Genomic DNA, 23,284 nt, shown 5'->3' with positions numbered 1-23,284 from the left:
TTTCATTTTAAAAGAGTGGTTACAGACAAGAACAACGGAGCAGTCTCAATCTACTGTGTTTGGTTAGTACAGACATCCATCCTTATAGGCTTCTATGTCCAGGAAATGGGCAATGAAAAAATGCATAAGGTGAAATACTGTATCCAACAGAAATCTCCATCTGGGCATTGCCAATTAGATGTACATTTCATGCAGTAGTTCGCTTTTTCCAGTAACTGATTCCGTGTCTAATCCAGCTCTGGTTTTCTCATAATTTCCCGGCTAAAGATGGGGACAGACACGAGTGCGCGCATCGTGCCCAGTCTGGTTTGGATAGAAGACGAAAAAATTGTGTCGCGCCTACCCAACCCAGACAGCGGCCTGCCTGTCAGTGCCTGGGATGAGTGAGAGGCAGTAACGTTAGTGCGAGCGAGACCTTGGCTGGGCCACGTAGCGATGGATCTACAGTAGCACTGAGTCTACTGCTAATATATCAGTGTCATACATTCTAAAAATGCATTAGTAAACAAATTTGCAATCGAGCATGCAATAGGATTATCCAACAGTGGTGAACTGCAACAGTAGCTGGCTCTTTTTGTGCGTCTGCAGCACTCCAGAATCCCTGCAACTCTGATTGCACGAAATGAGAAAGAGGGCGCTCTCACCGAAGGTAACATTTCTCTACAAGTTATTGTATATTTTTTAATGTATTTACAAACATGACATTTGTCTACAATGCAAGACAAATGAAGGATTTTCTTAGCGATTTTATTGTCTTGGTTATTATCAAGCTAGACTGCTGACAATAAACCGTCATTGAGTATGTAACGAGCTGTGTGCTATCTTGCTAGGTTTTTCATGGGGAAGAGCGAATTTAAAAGATTCTTGTAGCTATGATTTTTAAACAATTTTATTAACAAATATTGACATGTTTAACCTTGATTTGTGTACACGATGTATAAGATTTGATGCTGCAATATTGTATACTGGTGTAAAATCTCGGTTTAGCCGATTTATATCTGGGAGGTTTTGGGTTAAAAAAAGTGAAAGTCGTCTAATTAGCTAGGATTTGCTAGCTAACGTTAGCCGTGTGCCATGGTAATTCACATTTGCGCTAGCTATGTTAGCTAGTATTATTTCTGGTGAAACGGACAGTGCATGGCGAGTTTGATTAGCTAGGTAGATACATTCACATTGTTTCTGTCTTGTTAGTATGTCGATTTCCAACCAATGTAAAATAAAAGCATCTGTATTTAGATAGCTACTGTAAACTGAATCTACCTTGTTAGTAGTTTGTAAGCTAATAAATTGGCTAGCCGAACGGCCTTCCGTCCGACGGTCTTGACCAACCAATGTTTCCTTTTTGTTTAACCCTTTGCACTTATTTTTAAAGTTGGTTGTTACCAACAAAACTGCATATAATCGTGTAACCGTTGTTAATATGCGTTGCTTTGGAGTTTGTAGGATTCATCTAATATAGCCATCCGTATTTTATCAATCTGTTAGTATTATGAAAATATATCGCGGGTTTGGTAACGCGTTAGCGCCAAATTGACGTAGCTAGCAAATTAACCAAGCTAGCCAGCTGGCGAAATAGCTAGCTAGGCCAGATTGATTACAAGCGAAGCAGAGCTAGCATTCATGCTAGATAGTCTGTTATGTTTGAGAAGGGGGCAAAGGATTGCTTTGCAGTGTCAGCCGTGATTTAGGCCCAGCTGCAGCCTTGCCAATTCTTGCGAAACAAAATGTCAACTTTTATTGAGCTCAATATGTCGGTTGTGCAGACGCTTTTATGAAGTGTATTTTGCCATGCACACTTCAACACATGTTCGTTGTGTTGAATATAGCCTCATTTCTAAAACAACATTCAGACATTTTGCTTCAAGTTCCTTCATATTACATTGTCAGACCCAACTTCATAGATACATGTTTTTGTCAATAGTAGCTAAATGGCAAGCTCTCACTAATCACTGTGACATGTACTTTAAGGGATTTCAGTATTAGTGTTTGTTATTAGCGTTTTAAGTTTGACAGACTTCTCATCTGTCAAAACTGAGACTCACTGTGGACCATCTCTTTAGCCTACATTGTTGCATTTCATCATCGATCCTTTCCCCTCTTCCTTTCCTGTGTTGTCACAGAGAGGGCTGTGGTGGAAAAAGTACCTAATTCTCATAGTTGAGTAAAAGTAAAGATGCCTTAATAGAAAATGACTCAAGTGAAAGTCAACCAGTGAAATACTACTTGAATATAAGTATTTGGCTTGAAATATACTTAAGTATCAAAAGTAAATGTAATTGCTAAAATATACTTCAAGTAAAGTGTATATCATTTCACATTCCTTATATTAAGTGAACCAGGCAGTATTGTCTTGTTTATTTTAAGTTACAGATAGCCAGGGGCACACTCCAACACTCAGACATCATTTACAAACGAAGCATGTGTTTAGTGAGTCCTCCAGATCAGAGGCAGTAGGGATGACAAGGGATGTTCTCTTGATAAGTGTGTGAATTTGATCATTTTCCTGTCCTGCTAAGCATTCAAAATGTAACAAGTACTTTTGGATATCAGGGAAAATGTGTGGAGTAAAAAGTATATAGTTTTCTTTAGGAATGTAGTGAAGTAAAAGTTGACAAATATAAATGGTAAAGTATAGATACCGCAAAGAAACTTGAAGTAAAAATATTTGTAAGTACTACTGAAGTACTTTACACCACTGAGGGAGGGAAAGAGCGAAAAAGAAACAGTCCATGCATTTCGATGGAGGATTATGACAGAGCAGAGGCCTGTGGAGGTTTAAAGTGTGATTGCCTACCACTGTTGCCCTTCTATCTATATCTCTAGAAAGCTTAGGCACAAATACCTACAGGGGCATTGGGCTCCCCTACTGTGTGCAACACAGTGGGCTGGTTAAGGTCTTATGAGTTTGGAGTCAGGAATGTGAACCCTCACACATTTGCCTCAAAAGGAAAGCTCATTAAAGTCCACAGACAGAGAGAGGGTGGAACTCAATGCTGCAGAATAATGCTTTGAAACAATGGTGAATGTAATTAAACCTCTGGGAAGGATTCAGCTGACACACTTTGATGCATACCCTCGACATGTCACTATCTACATGCAATTTACCAACATGAAGCTGCGATTCTCATCTGCACAGGATTTGAACCCATCTTGCAGACACTTTAGATGAGAGGGAGCAAAGTTCATATTTGAAAGCAGCCCAAACGGTAGTACTGAGCGATAAAACAATTTAAACAACTAATTGACCAATGTCAGTTCAAATATTTGAATTCCATTTTGTTCTGTTTTTTTTCTGTGAGCTCAATGCAGACATTGCACAATTTCTCTAGAGATAAATCAGATCATGCCTTAACTGTGCGCTGTAGTATGGAGTTGTAGTTTCCAACAGGCCAATATTCTACAAAGTTTAACGCAGAAAACGTGGTAAATAACTACAATGACCGTAATCCTTTGCTCACCTACTGTCCGGTCTATGTTTATTTTACTCTTGCTACATAAAAGAGACAGAATGCGAGATCAAGAGGGAAAGAGAGCAGTTGCTTTGAGGTATTTTCTACCTGAAAATACATGATCTAAGTGATTGAGAGTTGGTATTCAGCAGTCATAACAGTATGCCATATTTACTTAGATTTTTGTCAGACTGCATAGGCAGTAGCTCTATAGAGATGAGATGACTTAGAATACAATTATAGTCATCAATTAAAACATGTAATATACACAACTGAAATATTTGATTACTGATAAGCAGTAATGGGTAGTCACTACCACACCAACTTTTATTAATTGTTTTATTCTGTGTTACAGCATTCGACTCACATAATACAGTTGAAGTCTAAAGTTTACATACACCTTAGCCAAATACATTTAAACTCAGTTTTTCACATTTCCTGACATTTAATCCTGGTAAAAAAAAATCCTGTCTTAGGTCAGTTAGGATCACCACTTTTATTTTAAGAATGTGAAATGTCAGAATAATAGTAGAGAGAATGATTTCTTTCAGCTTTTATTTCTTTCATCACATTCCCAGTGGGTCAGAAGTTTACATACACTCAATTAGTATTTGGTAGCATTACCTTTAAATTGTTTAACTTGGGTCAAACGTTTCGGGTAGCCTTCCACAAGCTTCCCACAATAAGTTGGGTGAATTTTGGCCCATTCCTCCTGACAGAGCTCTTGTAACTGAGTCAGGTTTGTAGGCCTCCTTGCTCACACACGCTTTTTCAGTTCTGCCCACAAATTTTCTATCATTTTCCTTTTTCATGATGCCATCTATTTTATGAAGCGCACCAGTCCCACCTGCAGCAAAACACCCCAACAACATGATGCTGCCACCCCCGTGCTTCACGGTTGGGATGGTGTTCTTCGGCTTGCAAGGCTTCCCCCTTTTACCTCCGAACATAACGATGGTCATTATGACCAAACAGTTCTATTTTTCTTTCATCAGACCAGAGGACATTTCTCAAAAAATTCCCATCTTTGTCCCCATGTGCAGTTGCAAACCATAGTCTGGCTTTTTTTATGGCGGTTTTGGAGCAGTGGTTTCTTCCTTGCTGAGCGGCCTTTCAGGTTATGTCGATATAGGACTCGTTTTACTGTGGATATAGATACTTTTGTACCAGTTTCCTCCAGCATCTTCACAAGGTCCTTTGCTGTTGTTCTGGGATTGATTTGCACTTTTCGCACCAAAGTACGTTCATCTCTAAGAGACAGGACGCGTCTCCTTCCTGAGCAGTATGACGGCTGCGTGGTCCCATGGTGTTTATACTTGCGTACTATTGTTTTTACAGATGAACGTGGTACCTTCAGGTGTTTGGAAATTGCTCCCAAGGATTAACCAGACTTCTTGTGGAGGACTACGATTTTTTTTCTGATGTCTTGGCTGATTTCTTTAGATTTTTCCCATGATGTCAAGCAAATATGCACTGAGTTTGAAGGTAGACCTTGAAACACATCCACAGGTACATCTCCAATTGACTCAAATTATGTCAATTAGCCTATCAGAAGCTTCTAAAACCATTACATTTTCTGGAATTTTCCAAGCTGTTTAAAGGCACAGTCAACTTAGTGTTTGTAAACTTCTGACCCACAGGAATTGTGATACAGTGAATGATAAGTGAAATAATCTGTCTGTAAACAATTGTTGGAAAAATGACTTTTGTGTCATGCACAAAGTAGATGTCCTAACCAACTTGGCAAAACTATAGTTTGTTAACAAGAAATTTGTGGAGTGGATGAAAAACGAGTTTTATTGATTCCAACCTAAGTGTATGTAAACTTCCGACTTCAACTGTACATAGTGCATTTCATGTATAAAGAAATAATCGAAAACTGATCATTTTTAATATTCAAGCTGAAACGGGACCAACCTCAAAAAGCATGGATCGCTCAGTGCCACCAAACTGGTGTCATAAACGATCAATGTTACACTGAATTTAACCCCGAGATCTGACAAGGTAATCGTACAATTACCACTGATATTGTGAAATCTGCTCTTCCTGCTCACCACATCAAAGGGCTGTGCTCTCTCATTGTGAGTGAAACTCTACCGTGACTCATCAAAGTAAGGATTTTACTAAATACGAGTTGCATAACCTCAGCTGTCCTGTGTGTGGTTGTGGAATGTTTGCACATGCTCTCTTGCCCCCCCCCAATCTCACTCTGTTTGATCATGTTAATGACCGGAACAGCATTAAGTGTGTGCAAAGTTGTCACAGTTTCAGGTCTAGTAAGTTCTTTGCAAATCTTCACTGAGCAGAACGAAGCCTCAGTCTTCGGTGTAAGGCACGTGTCAAACTCATTCCACGGTGGGCCGAGTGTCTGCGGGTTCTCACTCCCCCCTTGTACTTTATTGAATTAAGGTCACTAATTAGTAAGGAACTCCCCACACCTGGTTATCTAGGTCTTAATTGAAAGGGGAAAACCAAAAATCTGCAGATGCTCAGCCCTCCGAATGAGTTTGAAACCCTTGGTGTAAGGGTAGACCTACATCTGCCTGCACTACACATCAGGAAAGCCGTGACTAATTTGACACTTACTCCACTCAGAGGGATCATCAATGCACAGGCCTCTTGTCTTCTTGACCCTACTACATTCCTGTGCATAAGCAGCTGTTAAGAGAGTTCAGGCCCTATTGGATTGGTTCTGTCAGATATAACATCACATCTGCACACGGGGCATTAGAGCATCTGAGGGAGTTTAATGTTCCAGTAGGTGAGACGAGGTGCTCTATGGAGCGCAGTCCCTCCTCTTGTGGTTGTAATGCACCTAGAGCGGTCCAATTCTCAGAAAGGATCAGACAGTCAACATGCACAGGAAGAAAGGTGGTGGGTGGATGTGCATTGTTTTGCTTTTGTCTAAATGCCGATGCATGTCTGTCCTCTTAACCTTTTTTTTTTTTTTCAACACATAACTGTAGGCATTTTGTTTGTGTGCTTGCATGTGTGTATTTGAGTCGATCTGTTCCAGAATTGTACTTCTCGCAACTTGAGTGTAGTGAATGGAGGAGGTGGACCCAGAGAGTTTGGGGCTGTGTGTGGAGCTCGGCCTCAGACAGTCCAGCTGCCTGGACTGGAATCTGTTGTTAGAGGGCCTCTTTGGCTTGATCAGCCTCAGAATCGTGGAGGTGGGTTGTGACGGTTAACCTATACTGGGCCGTTGAGCAGAGGATGTTTGTTTATGAGAGAGGATTTTTTTCTTTATTTTTTTTTTCTTCTAGTGGCTCTCGATGTCGTTGCAAATCAAGAAACCAACCCCAGTGCTGAGCCAGCGTCTGTGCCCAAGGTCATTTGGGGTCAAACATACATGTGGAAATAACAAAAAGCTTAAAGTTGTAGCTATGTCTGACTTAAATGTTTCAGTACTAGTGTCATATCCTCGAACACTGTGCCTCGAGGGTCACTGCCATGATGGTGTTATAGGGGCAGGCAGTAAATGACCCCTTAAAAGCCAAGTAACAAGAATATTTCAAAAGCTTTGTTTACATTTACAAACAGTATTTTTTGTTCTTTAATCACTTGCACACATGCGCTGTGCAGGCTCACTCACTCAATCACTCACTCATACAGAAGCTGATGTACAGTTTCCTGTGGTTGAACTCATTTACAGCTCCCATACTGTGGTTATTTTGTGCTCTGTAACTGCCACAATAGAGGGTGGGGGATGACATTTTATAGGTGTTAAGGTATGAGTGCAAATCATACTTGTATTGAAGTAGCACACCCCCTAATCAGAGTTCAAGAAGCTAATTGAAACACCTGGAAGAGCAGATTGCTTACTTTTTCCCGTAAGTTTGTCAAAAGATGGGCCTACATGATTGCCAATATTCATTGCTCCGTCATGAATGGTTATTGGAAAATACAATGTGTTCTCAATGATTTACCTGGTTAACTAAAGGCAAAGTAAATAAAGCATTATTGTATATTTCATACCAGCTTATGAATATTGTTATGTCAGTGTATTTTATTTATTTTATTGAACCTTTTATTTAGCTAGGCAAGTCAGTGTGATAAGTGTGACCGCTATTGAAATGTGAAAGCTGAGATTGAGGTATTGATTTGTGAAACTGGTGTTTTGAAAGCCGGTTGAGATGGAAGATGGGTTTTCTGATTAAATGTGAGCGTATGATTTTTGGATGATATGACGGCATATATCAAGTCTGGTTAACAAGATGGTGAGATGAATGAAAGACGATTGACCTGAAAGCATAAATAGATTGTGAAGAACAGGAGGACTGTGTTTGGGGATAAGTCCTCTCTCACAGAGCTCTGATGCGTGTGGTTTGGATGTTCACACATGCCAGTGAAACGGTTGCGGTGAAGCACGGCTCACTCTCAGTTCACAACGCCTTCCCTAGGTTGTAGTTTCACATCAGACACACTCACTCTGAGGCAGCACCGCACGCTTGTCACAGAATTGAGCCTAATCTCTCGTTCTCCATTTCTCTTGCTCTCACAGGCGGCAGATTGCAGATGGCTCCTGAAACGAGGCACAGAAGTTCCGACTGCAGCTCAAAGTCCGGCGTGAAGCTCACCCTCAAGACAGAAGCTTAAAGACTGGAGCCCTAACGGACAATATAACGCTGACAGCCTTGAGTGAGAGACTAACCTGAGAGGCTTCACCTGCGGAGAGACCGAAACCTCATCGAGGTTGAAGAGCAGACACCCCAGCATCCAGAGAAGCTTTGAGATTCAAGCTCAACAGAAGCCTAAGCTGTAGCAGAATGCCATTCACGGTCTGTCCTCGGTCTTTGTCCTGTGGTGAGCATGGATCCCCTGTTTGAATCTGGGTGACGCTTTCTTCCCTTCACCCCTTCCTCCTTCCTGTCTCCTCAGTGGCGGGAGGGGTGGGGGATTGCTTCTGTTCCCCCTGCCCCTCCTTACAACATAGCGAGGTTACTCTCACAGTTTAAGAATACTAACACTGCTAACAAACCTCTGGCTGTGCTTCAACTAGCACTACTACAGTCTTCCCCTCCCACACACATGAAATCCTGTCAGAGCCTGAAGGGAGAGGTGTCCAGCCCAGGTGGGATGTCACAGGAGGGGCGCAGAACGCAGCAGGTGGCCCAGTCCTACTACCACTCCCCCGCCCCAGACCTGGACCTAACGGGCAAGCTGTACAGGCGGGAGGGCGGGGGCAAGCCTTACTCTGTGCTAGTGGACAACAAGATGGCAGCCAAGACCCCCATGGGTGACCAGACTCCCAGTCAGCTGTCCCCACAGCATGTTACCTCCCCCCAGCAGCAGTACTACAGAGAGGGGCCAGTAGGGCAGGAGGGGGGCGTGCAGGGGGCCCAGGCAGGCAATGGGGGCACCTCCGAGGACTCAGAGGAAGAGGAGGAGTCATTCAATCGGGAGCAGATCATCGTGGAGGTCAACCTGAACAATCAGACACTTAACGTATCAAAGGGGGACAAGTCTGCCCCCCAAACCGATACCTCAGAGAGACACTGCAGCGAGGAGGAGGAGGAAGAAGATGAGGAAGATGTGGAAGAAGATGAAGTTGAAGAGGAGGAAGAAATAGAGAGCCGTAGAACGAGAGCCAAGAGGGCTCGGCGTGGAGTGGCCCCCGCTACCAGCCAGCCCCGGAGGAAGACCCAGTTTACCGCTCTGAGCACCACCGGCATGACCACCAGGGGCCGACGGAAGAAGACAACCCAGCTGCCCAAGAGGACAAGCCGGACTGCCAGGGAGGGCAAGGGGACCCCCTCAGCTGGCTCTGCCACGGGGGATAAAGCGGATGGGGAGGAGCGGGAGACGCTGGCGTGTGAGAAGTGCCCCCGCGTCTTCAACACCCGCTGGTACCTGGAGAAGCACATGAATGTCACACACAGACGCATGCAAATCTGTGACAAGTGTGGCAAGAAGTTTGTCCTGGAGAGTGAGCTGGCCTTACACCAGCAGACTGACTGTGAAAAGAACATCCAGGTAAGGAGAGCTGGTGCGTGTCCCAAATGGCCCGCTATTCCCTATACAGTGTACCGCTTTTGACCAGAGCCATATGGAGCCCTGGTCAAAAGTAGTGCACTATGTAGGGAATAGCGGGCCATTTGGGACGCAGACCTGGTTTTTAATTAACTGTACAAGGTGTTTTTGACCTGAGCAATCAAAACGACTCCATTGATTAGGTACATTTGGCTACAGTTACATACCAGGTACAGTGAAACGAAAATCTCACTCTGTCATCAAGGCCAGATTTCTGGGGTTTGGAGGATGTAAGAAACGTTTTGTCCAGCAGAGGGAATCGGAGCGTTAAGAACCAGCCTAGACAGATACTGTTACAGCAGTGTGGGAAATACCATCTGCAGCTCCAGGCACTGGGATTGTCTCAGCTGCTTGCTCTGGTTCTTAGATTGTGTCAGGGTAATCAATGGCACAAAACAACAATCATCACCTGTTACTGAATGTGTTATCTGTGTGTGGTGTTCTGCTGCTCAGTGCGTCTCCTGCAACAAGTCTTTCAAGAAGCTGTGGTCGCTGCACGAGCACATCAAGATTGTGCACGGCTACGCAGAGAAGAAGTTTGCCTGTGAGATCTGTGACAAGAAGTTCTACACAATGGCTCATGTCCGCAAGCACATGGTTGGTAGGTGGACTCCAGTTTGTCTGTTCCTGCTCTTCCTGGTAACTCCCAAGTGTCCCTAATAGGATATACATTGCCTTGCAAAAGTATTCATCCGCCTTGGATTTCTTCACATTTTGTTACAAAGTGGGATTAAAATTGATTTTAATTTAAATTTGACAACAACCTACACAAAATACTCTTGTCAAAGTAGAAGAACATTTTTAATATATAAAAAAAGATGAATATAAGTTAAATAACAAAAATATAGTTGTTGCATAAGTATTCAGCTCCCCGAGTCGAAACATGTTAGATAACACCTTTGGCAGTGATTACAGCTGTGAGTTTTCTTGGGTATGTCTATAAGAGCTTTACACACCTTTATTGTGAAATATTAGCCCATTATTATTTTCATAATTCTTCAAACACTGCCATTTTGCAGATCATGGCCAGGCAGTCGTTTCTGAAGTCTTGCCATAGATTTTCAAGCAGATATAAGTCAAAACTGTCACTTGGCCACTCATGAACATTCACTTTCTTCTTGGTAAGCAACCAGTGTAGATTTGCCCTTACGTTGTAGGTTGTCTCGCTGAAAGGTGAATTCCTCTTCCAGTGTCTGGTGTAAAGCAGACTTAACCAGGTTTTCCTCTAGGATTTTGCCTGTGCTTAGCTCCATCCCATTTCGTGTTGGATTTGCCCCAAACATAAGGCTTTGCACTTAGGCCAAAAGGTGTATTCATTTACAGTATTACTTCAGTGCCTTGTTGCATACAAGATGCATGTTTTGGAATATTTGTATTCTGTGCATTTGCTCTCTTCTATTCATTCTGTCATTTAAGTCCTTATTGTGGAGTCACTACAATGTTGTTGATCCGTCCTCAGTTTTCTCCCATCAGGCTTTAGAAAAGCTCCCTGGTCTTTGTAGTTCAATCTGTGCTTGAAATTCAATACTTGACTGAGGGATAATACATACATATGTGGTATGTATGGGGGACAGAGGAAGGGTTAGTCGTTCAAAAATCATGTCAACCCCTATTATTTCACACAGTGAGTCCATGTAACTTATGTGATTTGTTGAGGTACTTTTTACTCCTGAACTCATTTAGGCTTGCCTAAACAAAGGGGTTGAATACTTAGGCAACGATTATATTTTAGTTATCTATTTAGAATTATTCTTCCACTTTGACATTGAGTAGATTGTTGACAAAAAATGTACATTTAAATCAATTTTAATCCCACTTCGTATCATTAAAATGTGAAGAAATCCAAAGGGTATGAACACTTTTGCAAAGCTCTGTACATCTGTATCAATTGGAACTAACTCACCCTCTTTTGCCTTTCTTGCTCTCTTTCATGGAGCAACATTCTGATCTCTGGTTGGCGCCCACCTTTAACCTGTTCCTTTCTCTCTGCAGCTCACACTAAGGACATGCCGTTCACCTGTGAGACCTGTGGCAAGTCGTTCAAGCGCAGCATGTCCCTGAAGGTTCACTCGCTGCAGCACTCTGGGGAGAAGCCCTTCCGCTGCGAGGTGAGCCGTTTAGACTTGCAGTCACATTGTCCCTCCCACACTCAAACACCGACTGAAACAGAAAATGTATTTCACTTTATAGGGTATTGGAAGAGATGGACACACACACACACACACTGTCAACATTTTTTACATACAAAACTGAGGCTTGAAAGCAAAATGAAGATGTTTATCAAAACATCATAGTGCATAAATGAAAGGTGAAAACAAAACACAAACGTTTCGGCCTCAGGCCATCATCAGTTGGAATTGTCGGCAGGCACGTCTGGCTTCTGTTTCAAGGATAATTGCATATGTCACATGATCAAGCAAGAAAACGCATCAGTACATAGTTCAATAGAATGCCTGATCTAGATTATACAAAAGGGAACAGAGAAATATCAACAAATATTGCTTTTACATATACCATGTGAGCATTTCTTCAGAATATGTAGTAGAGGTCAACCGATTATGATTTTTCAATACTGATTTATTGGAGGGCCCAAAAAAAAAGCCGATACCGATTAATCGGCCGTTTTTTTTGTTTGTTTGTTTTTGTTTTAAAAAATATATTTTATTTATTTGTAATAATGACAATTACAACAATACTGAATGAACACTTATTTTAACTTAATATAATACATCAATAAAATCAATTTAGCCTCAAATAATAAATAATGAAACATGTTCAATTTGTTTTAAATTATGCAAAAACAAAGTGTTGGAGAAGAAATTAAAAGTGCAATATGTGCCATGTAAGAAAGCTTATAGGCACTTAAGTATTGCCAGTGTAACAGTATAGTTTTCGTCCCTCTCCTCGCTCCTACCTGGGCATCGACAACAGCCACCCTCGAAGCAGCCACCCCATGTAGAGCAAGGGGAACAACTACTCCAAGTCTCAGAGCGAGGGACGTTTGAAACGCTATTAGCGCGCACCCCGCTAACTAGCTAGCCATTTCACATCGGTTACACCAGCCTAATCTCGGGAGTTGATAGGCTTGAAGTCATAAACAGCGCAATGCTTGAAGCATAGCGAAGAGCTGCTGGCAAAACGCACGAAAGTGCTGTTTGAATGAATGCTTACGAGCCTGCTGCTGCCTACCACTGCTCAGTCTGACTGCTCTATCAAATCATAGACTTAATTATAATATAATAAAAACACAGAAATACGAGCCTTAGATCATTAATATGGTCGAATCCGGAAACTATCATCTCAAAAACAAAACGTTTTTCCTTTCAGTGAAATACGGAACCGTTCCGTATTTTATCTAACGGGTGGCATCCCTAAGTGTAAATATTGCTGTTACATTGCACAACCTTCAATGTTATGTCATAATTACGTAAAATTCTGGCAAATTAGTTCGCAACGAGCCAGGCGGCACAAACTGTTGCATATACCCTGACTCTGCGTGCAATGAACGCAAGAGAAGTGACACAATTTTACCTGGTTAATATTGCCTGCTAACCTGGATTTCTTTTAGCTAAATATGCATGTTTAAAAATATATACTTGTGTATTGATTTTAAGAAAGGCATTGATGTTTATGGTTAGGTACATGTTGGAGCAACGTGTACCTAAGCGATTATATGCAACGCAGGACAGGCTAGATAACTACACATGGTTGATGATATTACTAGTTTAACTAGTGATTTATGATTGTTTGTTTTTTATAAGATAAGTTTAATGCTAGCTAGCAACTTACCTTGGCTTCTTACTGCGTTCGCGTAACAGGCAGGCTCCTCGTGGAGTGCAATGTAAAGCAGGTGGTTAGAGCGTTGGACTAGTTAACCGTAAGGTTGCAAGGTTGCAAGATTGAATTCCCAAGCTGACAAGGTAAAAATCTGTCGTTCTGCCCCTGAACAAGGCAGTTAACCCACCGTTCCTAGGTCGTTATTGAAAATAAGAATGTGTTAACTAACTTGCCAAGTTAAATAAAGGTGTAAAAAAAAAAAAAAGGCGTCCAAAAATACAGATTTCCAATTGTTATGAAAACTTGAAATCAGCCCTAATTAATCGGCCATTCCGATTAATCGGTCAACCTCTAATATGTAGCACAGGATTGTAATAGAGTAGGGCGCTAGAGAGACCACTAGATGGGGATATGGAACACCGATAAGTGGCAATATACCAGTTACAGAAACCCTTCAATAACAATTCTTCATTCATGCATGATGGTTGGAGAGTTTTTTTTAAATAGAACATCCACCAGCATTCGGTCTGGAGAAGACCAAGTTTAAGATTACCTAATAGAGTATACACACATTTTTTCATGAATATTCGTTTTATAAGGACAGTGTTTATCAGAGTATGAATAGTGTCCATTTTTAATGTATTTGTATTAGAATCCTTAAATATTGACTTCTAGCTAGTAAGGTTTGAATGGCTAACTCAGACAAACTGGGCAGGATTCAGACAACTATGGGTTGTTTGAACAGAGGAATATGACCTGCTGTACTGTGACTGCTCCAAAATGGTGATCACTATTGAACCATGTCAAACATTAGCAGACCATGAATACACATGGTGTAGAGAATAACTGGAATAAAAATACAGACTGGTGAAGTTGGATTTGTGGACTGTTTACTTTTTAAAGACCCAGTGCAGTCAAAACTCAGTTTTTCCTGTGTTTTGTATAATGTTGTATAACAGCTGATGAAACTAACAGTAAAAGTGTGAAAACATTTTGATAAGTGTTAGTTCCTGATTCTTTTTTTTTTTTTTTTTCAACCAGCAACTATCTACATAGGACCATTTAATAAGCAGAGCTCTATACTGCAAATCAGGTTTGAGCAGTTAGAGAGGTAACTTTGGTCAACTCTGAGTTCAACTCTGGACAACAAGGCTCACCTTTTAGTAAGTTACATTTCTATGGCAAGGAATCCTTCATAACTACCTGCCCTGGGGCAAGTAACTCTATTTATGCTGAATGAAGTGTCTGAGCTGTAAGTTGAGGACCAATAAATTCAGATTTATTCCTTCTCGCATAGATTGCATCATCATCCCCTTAATTTGAGGAAGACAACTGAATATTAAATTCATGTTAAAATACCTATCCCATTACAGAATGCATTTGAAACTTCACACTCAGTAAAACTTTTGTATGACTTAATATGATTGTTTTATCGCTAGGAGTGGGTGGTGCTTATGTATTGAAAAGCACAGCAAAGCCGGCATTAACGATAAGTAATAAAATAAAAACAGCACTTCTAAAAGCCTGTTTCGGACCATAGCCTGCTATATTTGCAGTACAACTTTTCTTTCAATTAGATTTTGGCACAAATGAAAATGTGCTACCGACTCGCCCATGGATTGATGTTTCAGCATGGTCTCAGTGAAGACTTTGGCGTTCTACTAGCCATGTGTGACATGTACACACAGTTATAAGCCTGCTAGAGTTAGTGGCAGGCGGACGAGCAATATCCACCATCGTAGTATGGATTAAGCCTGAGATTGAATCTGAAGCTGACTAACCTTAGAAAACCCTGATTAGATCTAGCTTCCTTCGTAGTATACCCCCTCCGGTTTTGCATGGGTGGAGTTTTGGTTCGCCTGGTCACATCACTAGTTGGTATAAGTCAATAGACCAATAACAGAGTTCCAATATTCGCTATTTAAGTGATGATGTCCGAAAAGCCGGTGTTTGGAGGAAATATTGGCACGGGTGTTGTTCGTCGAGGGCCAGCAAACCGTGCCAATATATCCTCCAAACACCGGCTTCGAGGGCATTATCACTTTTATGCAACAGGTTACCAACATATTCAAATAATTATTTACATATTTTCAAACCTTTTTTTTATTTATTTTTTTATTAATTTATTCATTTCATCCTTCTGCAAGATGTAGTCCCGACACAAATCTAGGGTTGCTACCCAAGCCGGCTGGTCGTTCGTTCTATCGGTTTGGTTGCCAGAGACACGGCCCAGTCGTTCAGTATTTTTGTTCTGTATCTCTGGACCCAACCCAGCCATTCGTGTTAAATGTTCCATTGCCATACTGGCTGGCGACGTTCTTATCCCCTGCTTGTGTTAGCAGTTGATGTTATTTTTCAGTAACACGGACCCCAAAGCAAATCGGGGGGAGAAAAATAGGTTTATTCAAAAATAACAAATCATATATGTTATGCTGAGAAGTAGATGTTCATTCTTCCATGTCCTTAGTTTTCTCCACAGAACATTTATAACCCCCAACCCTAGCCGGGGTTGACCAATTAGAATTCCTTGCAGTAGAATTGGGCCAGTGGCCAAATAACAAGTATCCTTTTTCAGGCTCAATGTATAGACGATTCAGACCAATGAGATCTTGCCACACGTAGCTATGAGTCAGGACTGAAATCCCTACACAGATTCTAACCAGACGTTGAACTGAAAAACAACTATTTCTATTGATCGTTAATTCCCTATTGACCTCTAGTCCTTTGCGTTGTGTATTATCTTAAAATACTCTTACACTTGCTAGCTAGAAAACTATGGCTAACATAGTCACGTCAAATAGTGCAGCCAGAATAACAACAGCAACTGCATTTGTTTAAGCTGTTTTCTAGTGACATCTCTTTGGACACATCCAAAACAATGAGCTATTGAGGCAAGAATTCGCCTAGCTTAGAAAATGTGCTCTCTCGTCAGGACACTGTTGTTCAGAGGAGCTAGTAAACAACACCGCTAACACAATCACTTCAAACTGAAGCTGGAAAGACTGCAAACTAGCTGCGCTTCGTTTCGTTTGACCTTTTTCTTAATTGACGTTTCATGATTTTGACTGGCAGAGAAACGCTGCCTGTATCTTGTCCCCACTCCCGACACGTTCATTACTATGGGACACCTGGAGATCGAATTTGAATATTGAAACAATGTTGCAAATGTCAGAGAGACAGACAGCAAGGTTTATGCAAATCTCCATTGTTGAAAAATAGATGTTAGTCTAAAAGAAATGTGAGACTGTCTAGATGCGTTTTATAGTGGAGATCAAGTTTATATATTGCATGGCTGGGCTGATGAGACAGTGGATTGCGCATTCAAATGGAACAGAGTAAATAAGCATTTTAACATAATAGATTTAGCCTGTGGTTACTTGTGGAATAGACACCGGCTAGAATGTTGTTTTAACCATTCAGTATTAGACCCACCCGTTGTATAACATTAGCTAACTGTCAGAGAAGGTAGTGTGCGGCAAACATCTGTGCCTGTTTCGGGTCTGAACTGCCACTACAAATAATCAAGTGGCCATGTAGGCGTTCAACAAGGGCAAACAGAGCCCTTGTTGAACTCAGGTGTTCGTTTGCATACCCAGCATTCTGGTTTATAGGACATTCTGTAGGAAGCAGGTACCACCTCCCCCTGGGGGGGGCCTCTATGTGGCCAACCACATAAAGGGAGGAGGGTTGTCTGGGAACATGTGGTTGGTTGGATGGGTGGGGCTCCATGTGATTAAATAAAGCAACTCCACTGACATGTTATTAAAGAGTACAGCTGACTCAGTACTGCGCAGTGGGCTCCTTCTTCCACTACATCTGTGTTTAGGTATATATTATGTGTGTTTATGTATGTATTATTATAGTGTTATTATACAGTAGCCCTTATGAATTTCCATTACAGGGATGATTGTGTATGCGCTATGTCCTCTAAATGGCTACATCTCAAATGGCACCCTATTTCCATATATAGTGCACTACTACACCCTATGGGCCCTGGTCAAAAGTAGTGCACTTACTAGGGAATAGGTTGCCGTTTGGTACACCCTAAATGTCTCTCTTTCTCTCCTCCCTGTTTCTCTATAGAACTGTGCTGAGAGGTTCCAGTATAAGTACCAGCTACGCTCCCACATGAGCATCCACATCGGACACAAGCAGTTCATGTGTCAGTGGTGTGGCAAGGACTTCAACATGAAGCAGTACTTTGACGAGCACATGAAAACACACACAGGTGAGACATACAGTGAACACACACCAGTTTACACTCTCACACACTCACTGAGGAATTTGTGTGACACAAACGTGCAATTACAAAGCTCACCCTCAAGGACTTCTTCTTATAAAAGCCTTTGAACTTGTTCATGTCATCAAAATGTTTGAAACCAAATATTGAGACACTGGTCTTCCAATAACGTTAGAAGCCAGACCTCTTCATTCTTCAACATTCGGAAATTCTCCCTGACCAAAGCCATCCCATTTACTGGAGAGTCTGCGTGGCCTTCAGTCTTGATCCCTAGTCAGCCAGTGAGACTCCTTAGAAGCTCTATAAAAAGAAAGAAACGGGGCGTCCCAAGACGTGCAGTACCGAGACCTCGCCCAGTCTATATAATGAGAGGGTGGCAAAGCATCAGTGGTGCCTCTCCTCCATGTCTACTTATAATGACTACCATGACACATTCTATATTACATCTTACATTTTCTCCCCTGCCACTTTTCTCCTTTCCAAAGCAGAACATCGGGACCAGGCCTGTTCTTTTTCAGTCTTTTTAATTTAATTTCTCCCTCCCTAGTGTGGGTGGATTCCCTGCACTCCCTGGTGGTTCTTTTTGTAAGGTGTAATTATTTTACCCTCTCCTGGCCGCAGCTGACCAATTTGGCCTCCTGTGGTCAGACACACCCAGTGATGCCTTATAATACACAGCCTCCTTCTTTGTCCTTTTTTCCTTCTTCTTCTCCCCAAGGTTTATGCTTTCCTCTGGAACTTACCTACTACACAGACGTTGCAGAACATTTACAAAAGGCTCCAGTCTAATTTCTCACAATTAAGTGATTCACTGTCATACTGTAAATGGTTTACCGGAGCCTCTCAGAAAACATGCAGCTCAGATTAAAGCCGAGAGACGCTTTCAGTATGCTGTGAATGAATGTACGGGGGTGGTAACGGGCACACTGAATGAAAGGTTAATGAGAGCAGCTCTCGAATGGACAGCCGTTGTTCATTTTCACATCTCCTCTCATCCCAAAGTGTGAACTGGCATCGCTGCCTGCTGAGTGGGTGGTTAGACAGAAATGACCCCTCATACTCTCCTACAGTGACATTGTCTGATTGCAAAGTTAACTTCTTCATAAAGTTCAGAGGGGTTTAATCAGCACAGGACAAAAAGTGTTGCCAGGTGGTATATTCTTCTTCTCATGCATGAAGTCCTGTGACGTGTGATAGTTAAACTAATTAAGGAGAGTCCGGGACTAAATCACCCATCTCCTCGCTCTCTCTCTCTCCTTTCTCTCTGTCCCTGTCCCCTGCAGGAGAGAAGCCATTCATCTGTGAGATCTGTGGGAAGAGCTTCACCAGCCGGCCCAACATGAAGCGCCACCGCCGCACCCACACAGGAGAGAAGCCCTACCCCTGCGAGTTGTGCAGCCAGCGCTTCCGCTTCTCCAACATGCTCAAGGCCCACAAGGAGAAGTGCTTCCGGGTCACCAGCTCTGTGACCCTGCAGGCCAGCAGCCTCCCCCTGCCTCTCCACCTCTCTGCCACCTCCTCCTCTGGCCCGGGCCTCGCCCCCTCAGCTGCCACCACCTCCGCCCCTCTGGGCCTCAGCCCGGCAGGGGGGGCTCTTCCCCCACGTGCTTCCGTGGAACATGCCACCTTCTCCCACCTGCACATGACCCCCTCTCACCATCTCCCTCACCACCACACGTCGCAACAGCAGCAGCACCACCCCGGCACGCCCCTGCAAGCACCCCCTCTCCCCCACCACCACCTGCCTGTGCCCCCTGTCTCCCCTCCCCCCGCCCTCTTCAAGAGCGAGCCCCTTACCCACTGTGGGCAGGAGGACAGCAGCTACCTGCGTTACATGGCACCGCAGGACAAGGGGCCTGGGGCCCCCCAGCATCACTGAACCCTATAAGGGCCCTGGGCTCCAGGCCTGCCTGCCACACCTCGGTTACCCCCACCCCAACTCTCCCTGTACCTGGCCCCTGGTGTAGAGCGGCCCCTCGATGACTGATATGAACAAGACACTCAGAGCTCAGTACACACCAGTGTGTGAGGGATACAGACAGGTACACTTTCAGTCTACACTTTAGATAAGTGAGTGACCCACTTAGCTAGAGACCCAAGTAAACTGACACAGATTTTACAACCTCTTGCTCATATCTTTTCTTGTGAAAATATTCTTAGAAAATCCTGTCTTCTTAGACAACCTGCCTCCCATGGTAGAAGGCTGTATGTGAGTTATCCTTTGTTTGTGTCCATTTTATCCTCTCCCCACTGATGGTTGCTAATGTCATTATTCTACTAGTGGTTCCTTATCCAGGTAGCGGATCATAACAGATCCATTTCATCAACTTAGTCCTTCATGTCGACTGACTTAAACAACGGTTGCACAGTTCTGGGGGAGTTGTAAGTCCTGGTCCTAAGGCTGACCCGTAGGACCATGGGGTCACCAAGGTCTTGTTGAATGTTTACCATCCTGGTGCCAACTGGGTCTCCCACTGTCTCCTGAGGCATTCCACACTGGCTCTACCAGCAGTAGGCCAGGAATCACTGCCATAGGTCACAGTGGGGAGGTTAGAAAATGTCTGTTAGTGCTACTACTAGTCTGTTGCGACAGAGATTCTGGTTAATTGGTGCTTTCCATTGCTGTACTACACACTTCTATACACAGGCTAGATCTCGTAACATCTGGAGTTTCTCAGTGTAATGTAACAGTGTGGGATTGGTTGCGTTGTTGTGATGCAGTTCTGGGATTTGTCTTCTTGACTGACATACAGCCTTCGAGCTGACAAGATCAAACGTTCCCAACAGAACAAACCTGATGATCCTGAATGTGCCGCCATGTGTACACACACACACACACTTACTTCAAAAATCAGTATGTCATCACTGGTCTCACTTCACACAAAATGCTTGTCAAGGGATTCTGCAGGGGTTTTTTTGTCTTCTGTCATCAAAACAGTTAAATACTGCCAAATACGACCCAACCTGGACCTCGCGTGTCTCTTCCGTCTCTCTCGCTTTCTTTCTCTCTCCGTCTCTCGCTCCTCTGTCTCTCTCCCGCTGCTGCTGCCGAGATGATGATGATGATGATGATGATACGGGTCATCCTGTAAAAGGCCATTAAAACACATTCAGAAGTTCCGACTTTTTCAGCACAACTCATAACTGAAAAAATATGTATTTTTCCCAACCAGCCTATATTCCACAGCTTGGTGTGGAGCATGACACTTGTTTGTATTGTAACAGTTTGTTCTCTTAGTTTTACATATTCTGTATAAGGTTACACAAACATTGAGGCCCTATCGCACACGTTGGCAAATAATGATGAATCAAAACACGTTGAATGTTGCCTAGATGGAGGGATATTGGCTAACGGTTTAGCAATCAAATATGTTATTTTCTAGTAATATTTTCTGGAAATATCCTACATTCGGTTTCAGACTGAAGAATTGTTCTCATCTCGCTCTGAACATACTGTTGAGTGATAGTCATAGGAAAGGTTAGAGGGTATGTCTAACATGCATTTCAATTTCTGGTGTAGATACATTTACTCAAGTTGTACATTTACTCAAAGAAATCACATTTGTATATGTAACCTTTCGTGTGTGTGTGTGTGTGTGTGTGTGTGTGTGTGTGTGAATGTTCCCGCTGTTCCATTGTATGATATTCTGACAGTCCGGTTGTTGTTACTATCGATGAACGACAGAGAGAGATTCTGTCTTGCCGGATTGTTGATAGTGGGTTGCAGGCTGTTGTCCGCCACCCCTTCACCCTGTCTGGGACTGTTATCGGATAAGACTCAGTGTTGAGGAGCAACATTAAGGTGTGGGTTTGTCTCAGTAATGGCAAAATGGAACCCCTCCGGTGCTGTTGTAACAAAAGCTGCTTTTACATAGTCTCTGGGTCTCTCCCTCTATGCACACCCTGCTGAAGCCGTGCCATCTCTTGAAGGGGGTTCTGGGGGTGATTTGCACACAAGAATATGTCTGATATGTTTCTGTGGATTAACACAATAGGTATAGCATAGTAGTGGATCAGGTTACTGTGTTTGCATATTGGGAGAAACTGAAGAGGAGCAAGGCCCATTGAATTTGGTTTAACAGTGGACAGAGATGCCCACCCGCTAGAGAGCTACAACCATTCTGCCGTTACTGTGGGTCTGTTAGTTGGGCCTCTGTATCAGCTTAACCATGAGTTACTTACTGTTTTTTCATGATGTTTCAGCATGAGTTTTTTTTTTTTTTACGTTTAGTTTTGAAAAGCTTATTCATTTGTGTGTATCCTCTGCACTTTACTGCTGCGTGAGTGAGGCGCAGTGAAGGGAGGGACTGACGATGCATTGTGGGAGTGAGTGATGTTGGGTGCATGGAGGGAGGTGGTGGTTGGTTTGGTGAGTGGCTGTTTTGGGCAAGGAAAAGGAGGAGAATCAATCTGGAGGTGGATAGTGTGGAAGGGACCATGGCATAAGGAAATGTTTTGTTTAGTTCAGACATTTTGTTTATTATAGTCTGGCTCTAATATGGACTCCCAAAGAGTGATCGAGTAGTGGTGTTCTTCCTGCTTTGGCTATTTTACACTAGCCCCTCCCTGCTTCATCTGATCTGAAATACATTTGACGCGTTTGTCTGCCTCATATCCAGTTTCCTCTTTGTTGTGTAACATTTTGTCTTCCGATTTACTGTATGATTCTCCTCCTTTCATATTTGTTATATAGAATGCACTTTTGACTAAAATCCTGGCTAGTTAAGAAAAATAGCAATGTATATTCTTTAAAGATGTTTAAAAAAATAATCAATATACTTTTTCCCCTCGTATTTTTAACCACTTAATGTAGCATTGCATATTTTATTATTGTAAGTATCTGGTACAAAATTGTGCGGCTTTATACGGTCCTGGGTTGTTTTTTTTGTTTGGGGGGGGGGGGGTGTTTTGTATGTTTGTTTTTGGAGATTGAGGAGAAGTTGAAATGTTGGGCCTTTTTTTAATAATGTACATTTTAACAGACTATCTGCTAACTTTCAGAAGTAAAAAAACGAGTAGCCATAATTATCACACATTTGTGTGCTGTCGTGTGTTCTTTGTCAGATCTTATGTGGTATTAGTTTTCAAATGCACATGAAGCTACCATCTTTGCATTAATGGTGTCCTGTTCTCACAGCTTATGGAACAACATTTCAGTCTCAGCTAGGGCTGCACAATTATTCAAATTATTATCGAAATTGCAATGTCGACTTGTACAATATGCATATCGCAAGAGGTTGCAATTTATTCTTACACGCCACGAATGTAACATTCAAACGTGATCAGGGTCCCCTGGGAAACTGGCTAACACTGGTTCCTACCCTGTCACTACAACTTATACTGTACCTTGCTTGTTCTTTAGTTGTCATGCCAAACTACACCAAGCATAGAATCAGGATGGCTATTTTTATTTCTATGATTCCAACAGTTCAGCAAAGTGTTTCGATGTAAATTGCAAGTTAAATCATAATTGCAATATTTGGTAAATATCATGTGCTCCTAGTCTCAGCCCTACGTCACATTGTCTGTTGCAACGGTGACTACATGTCTTATATACAGACAGGTCGTAACTGAGGAAATGCATCATGTTCACTAAGAATTTGACAAAAAAACTTTTTAAAACTGATTTTTAATCTAAATTCAGATTCCCCCCCCCCCATTGAATGGATAGTTTGACCAGCCAATTTGAGTCATAGGCTGATATATATATATATATATATATATATATATATATATATATATATATTTATTATTATTATTATTATTTTTTTTTTTTAACTGTACA

At 42.3% G+C, this 23,284-nt stretch overlaps 1 protein-coding gene across 1 annotated transcript; it reads left to right on the top strand.

Moving 5' to 3' along the window:
- Positions 1–114: 114 nt before the first annotated feature.
- Positions 115–22,532, top strand: LOC115171075 (zinc finger protein 652). The gene is made up of 6 exons (XM_029727570.1): positions 115–649; positions 7,954–9,425; positions 9,936–10,083; positions 11,475–11,590; positions 17,343–17,487; positions 18,783–22,532. Exons 2-6 carry the CDS (start codon positions 8,481–8,483, stop codon positions 19,376–19,378), a joined length of 1,950 nt encoding a protein of 649 aa, XP_029583430.1. The 5' UTR covers positions 115–649; positions 7,954–8,480; the 3' UTR covers positions 19,379–22,532.
- The last annotated feature ends 752 nt before the right edge of the window (positions 22,533–23,284 follow it).

The sequence above is a fragment of the Salmo trutta genome, chromosome 32, assembly GCF_901001165.1.
Source record: "Salmo trutta chromosome 32, fSalTru1.1, whole genome shotgun sequence".
NCBI classification, from domain to species: Eukaryota; Metazoa; Chordata; class Actinopteri; order Salmoniformes; family Salmonidae; genus Salmo; species Salmo trutta.
This window is presented reverse-complemented; position numbering and strand designations above follow the sequence as displayed.

Excerpts from the sequence above, each read along its gene's own strand:
- LOC115171075 (XM_029727570.1), top strand. The coding sequence starts at position 8,481 with ATGAAATCCTGTCAGAGCCTGAAGGGAGAGGTGTCCAGCCCAGGTGGG. Across the intron at positions 9,426-9,935 it reads ACTGTGAAAAGAACATCCAG|TGCGTCTCCTGCAACAAGTC; the intron begins GTAAGGAGAGCT and ends TCTGCTGCTCAG. Across the intron at positions 17,488-18,782 it reads GCACATGAAAACACACACAG|GAGAGAAGCCATTCATCTGT; the intron begins GTGAGACATACA and ends TGTCCCCTGCAG.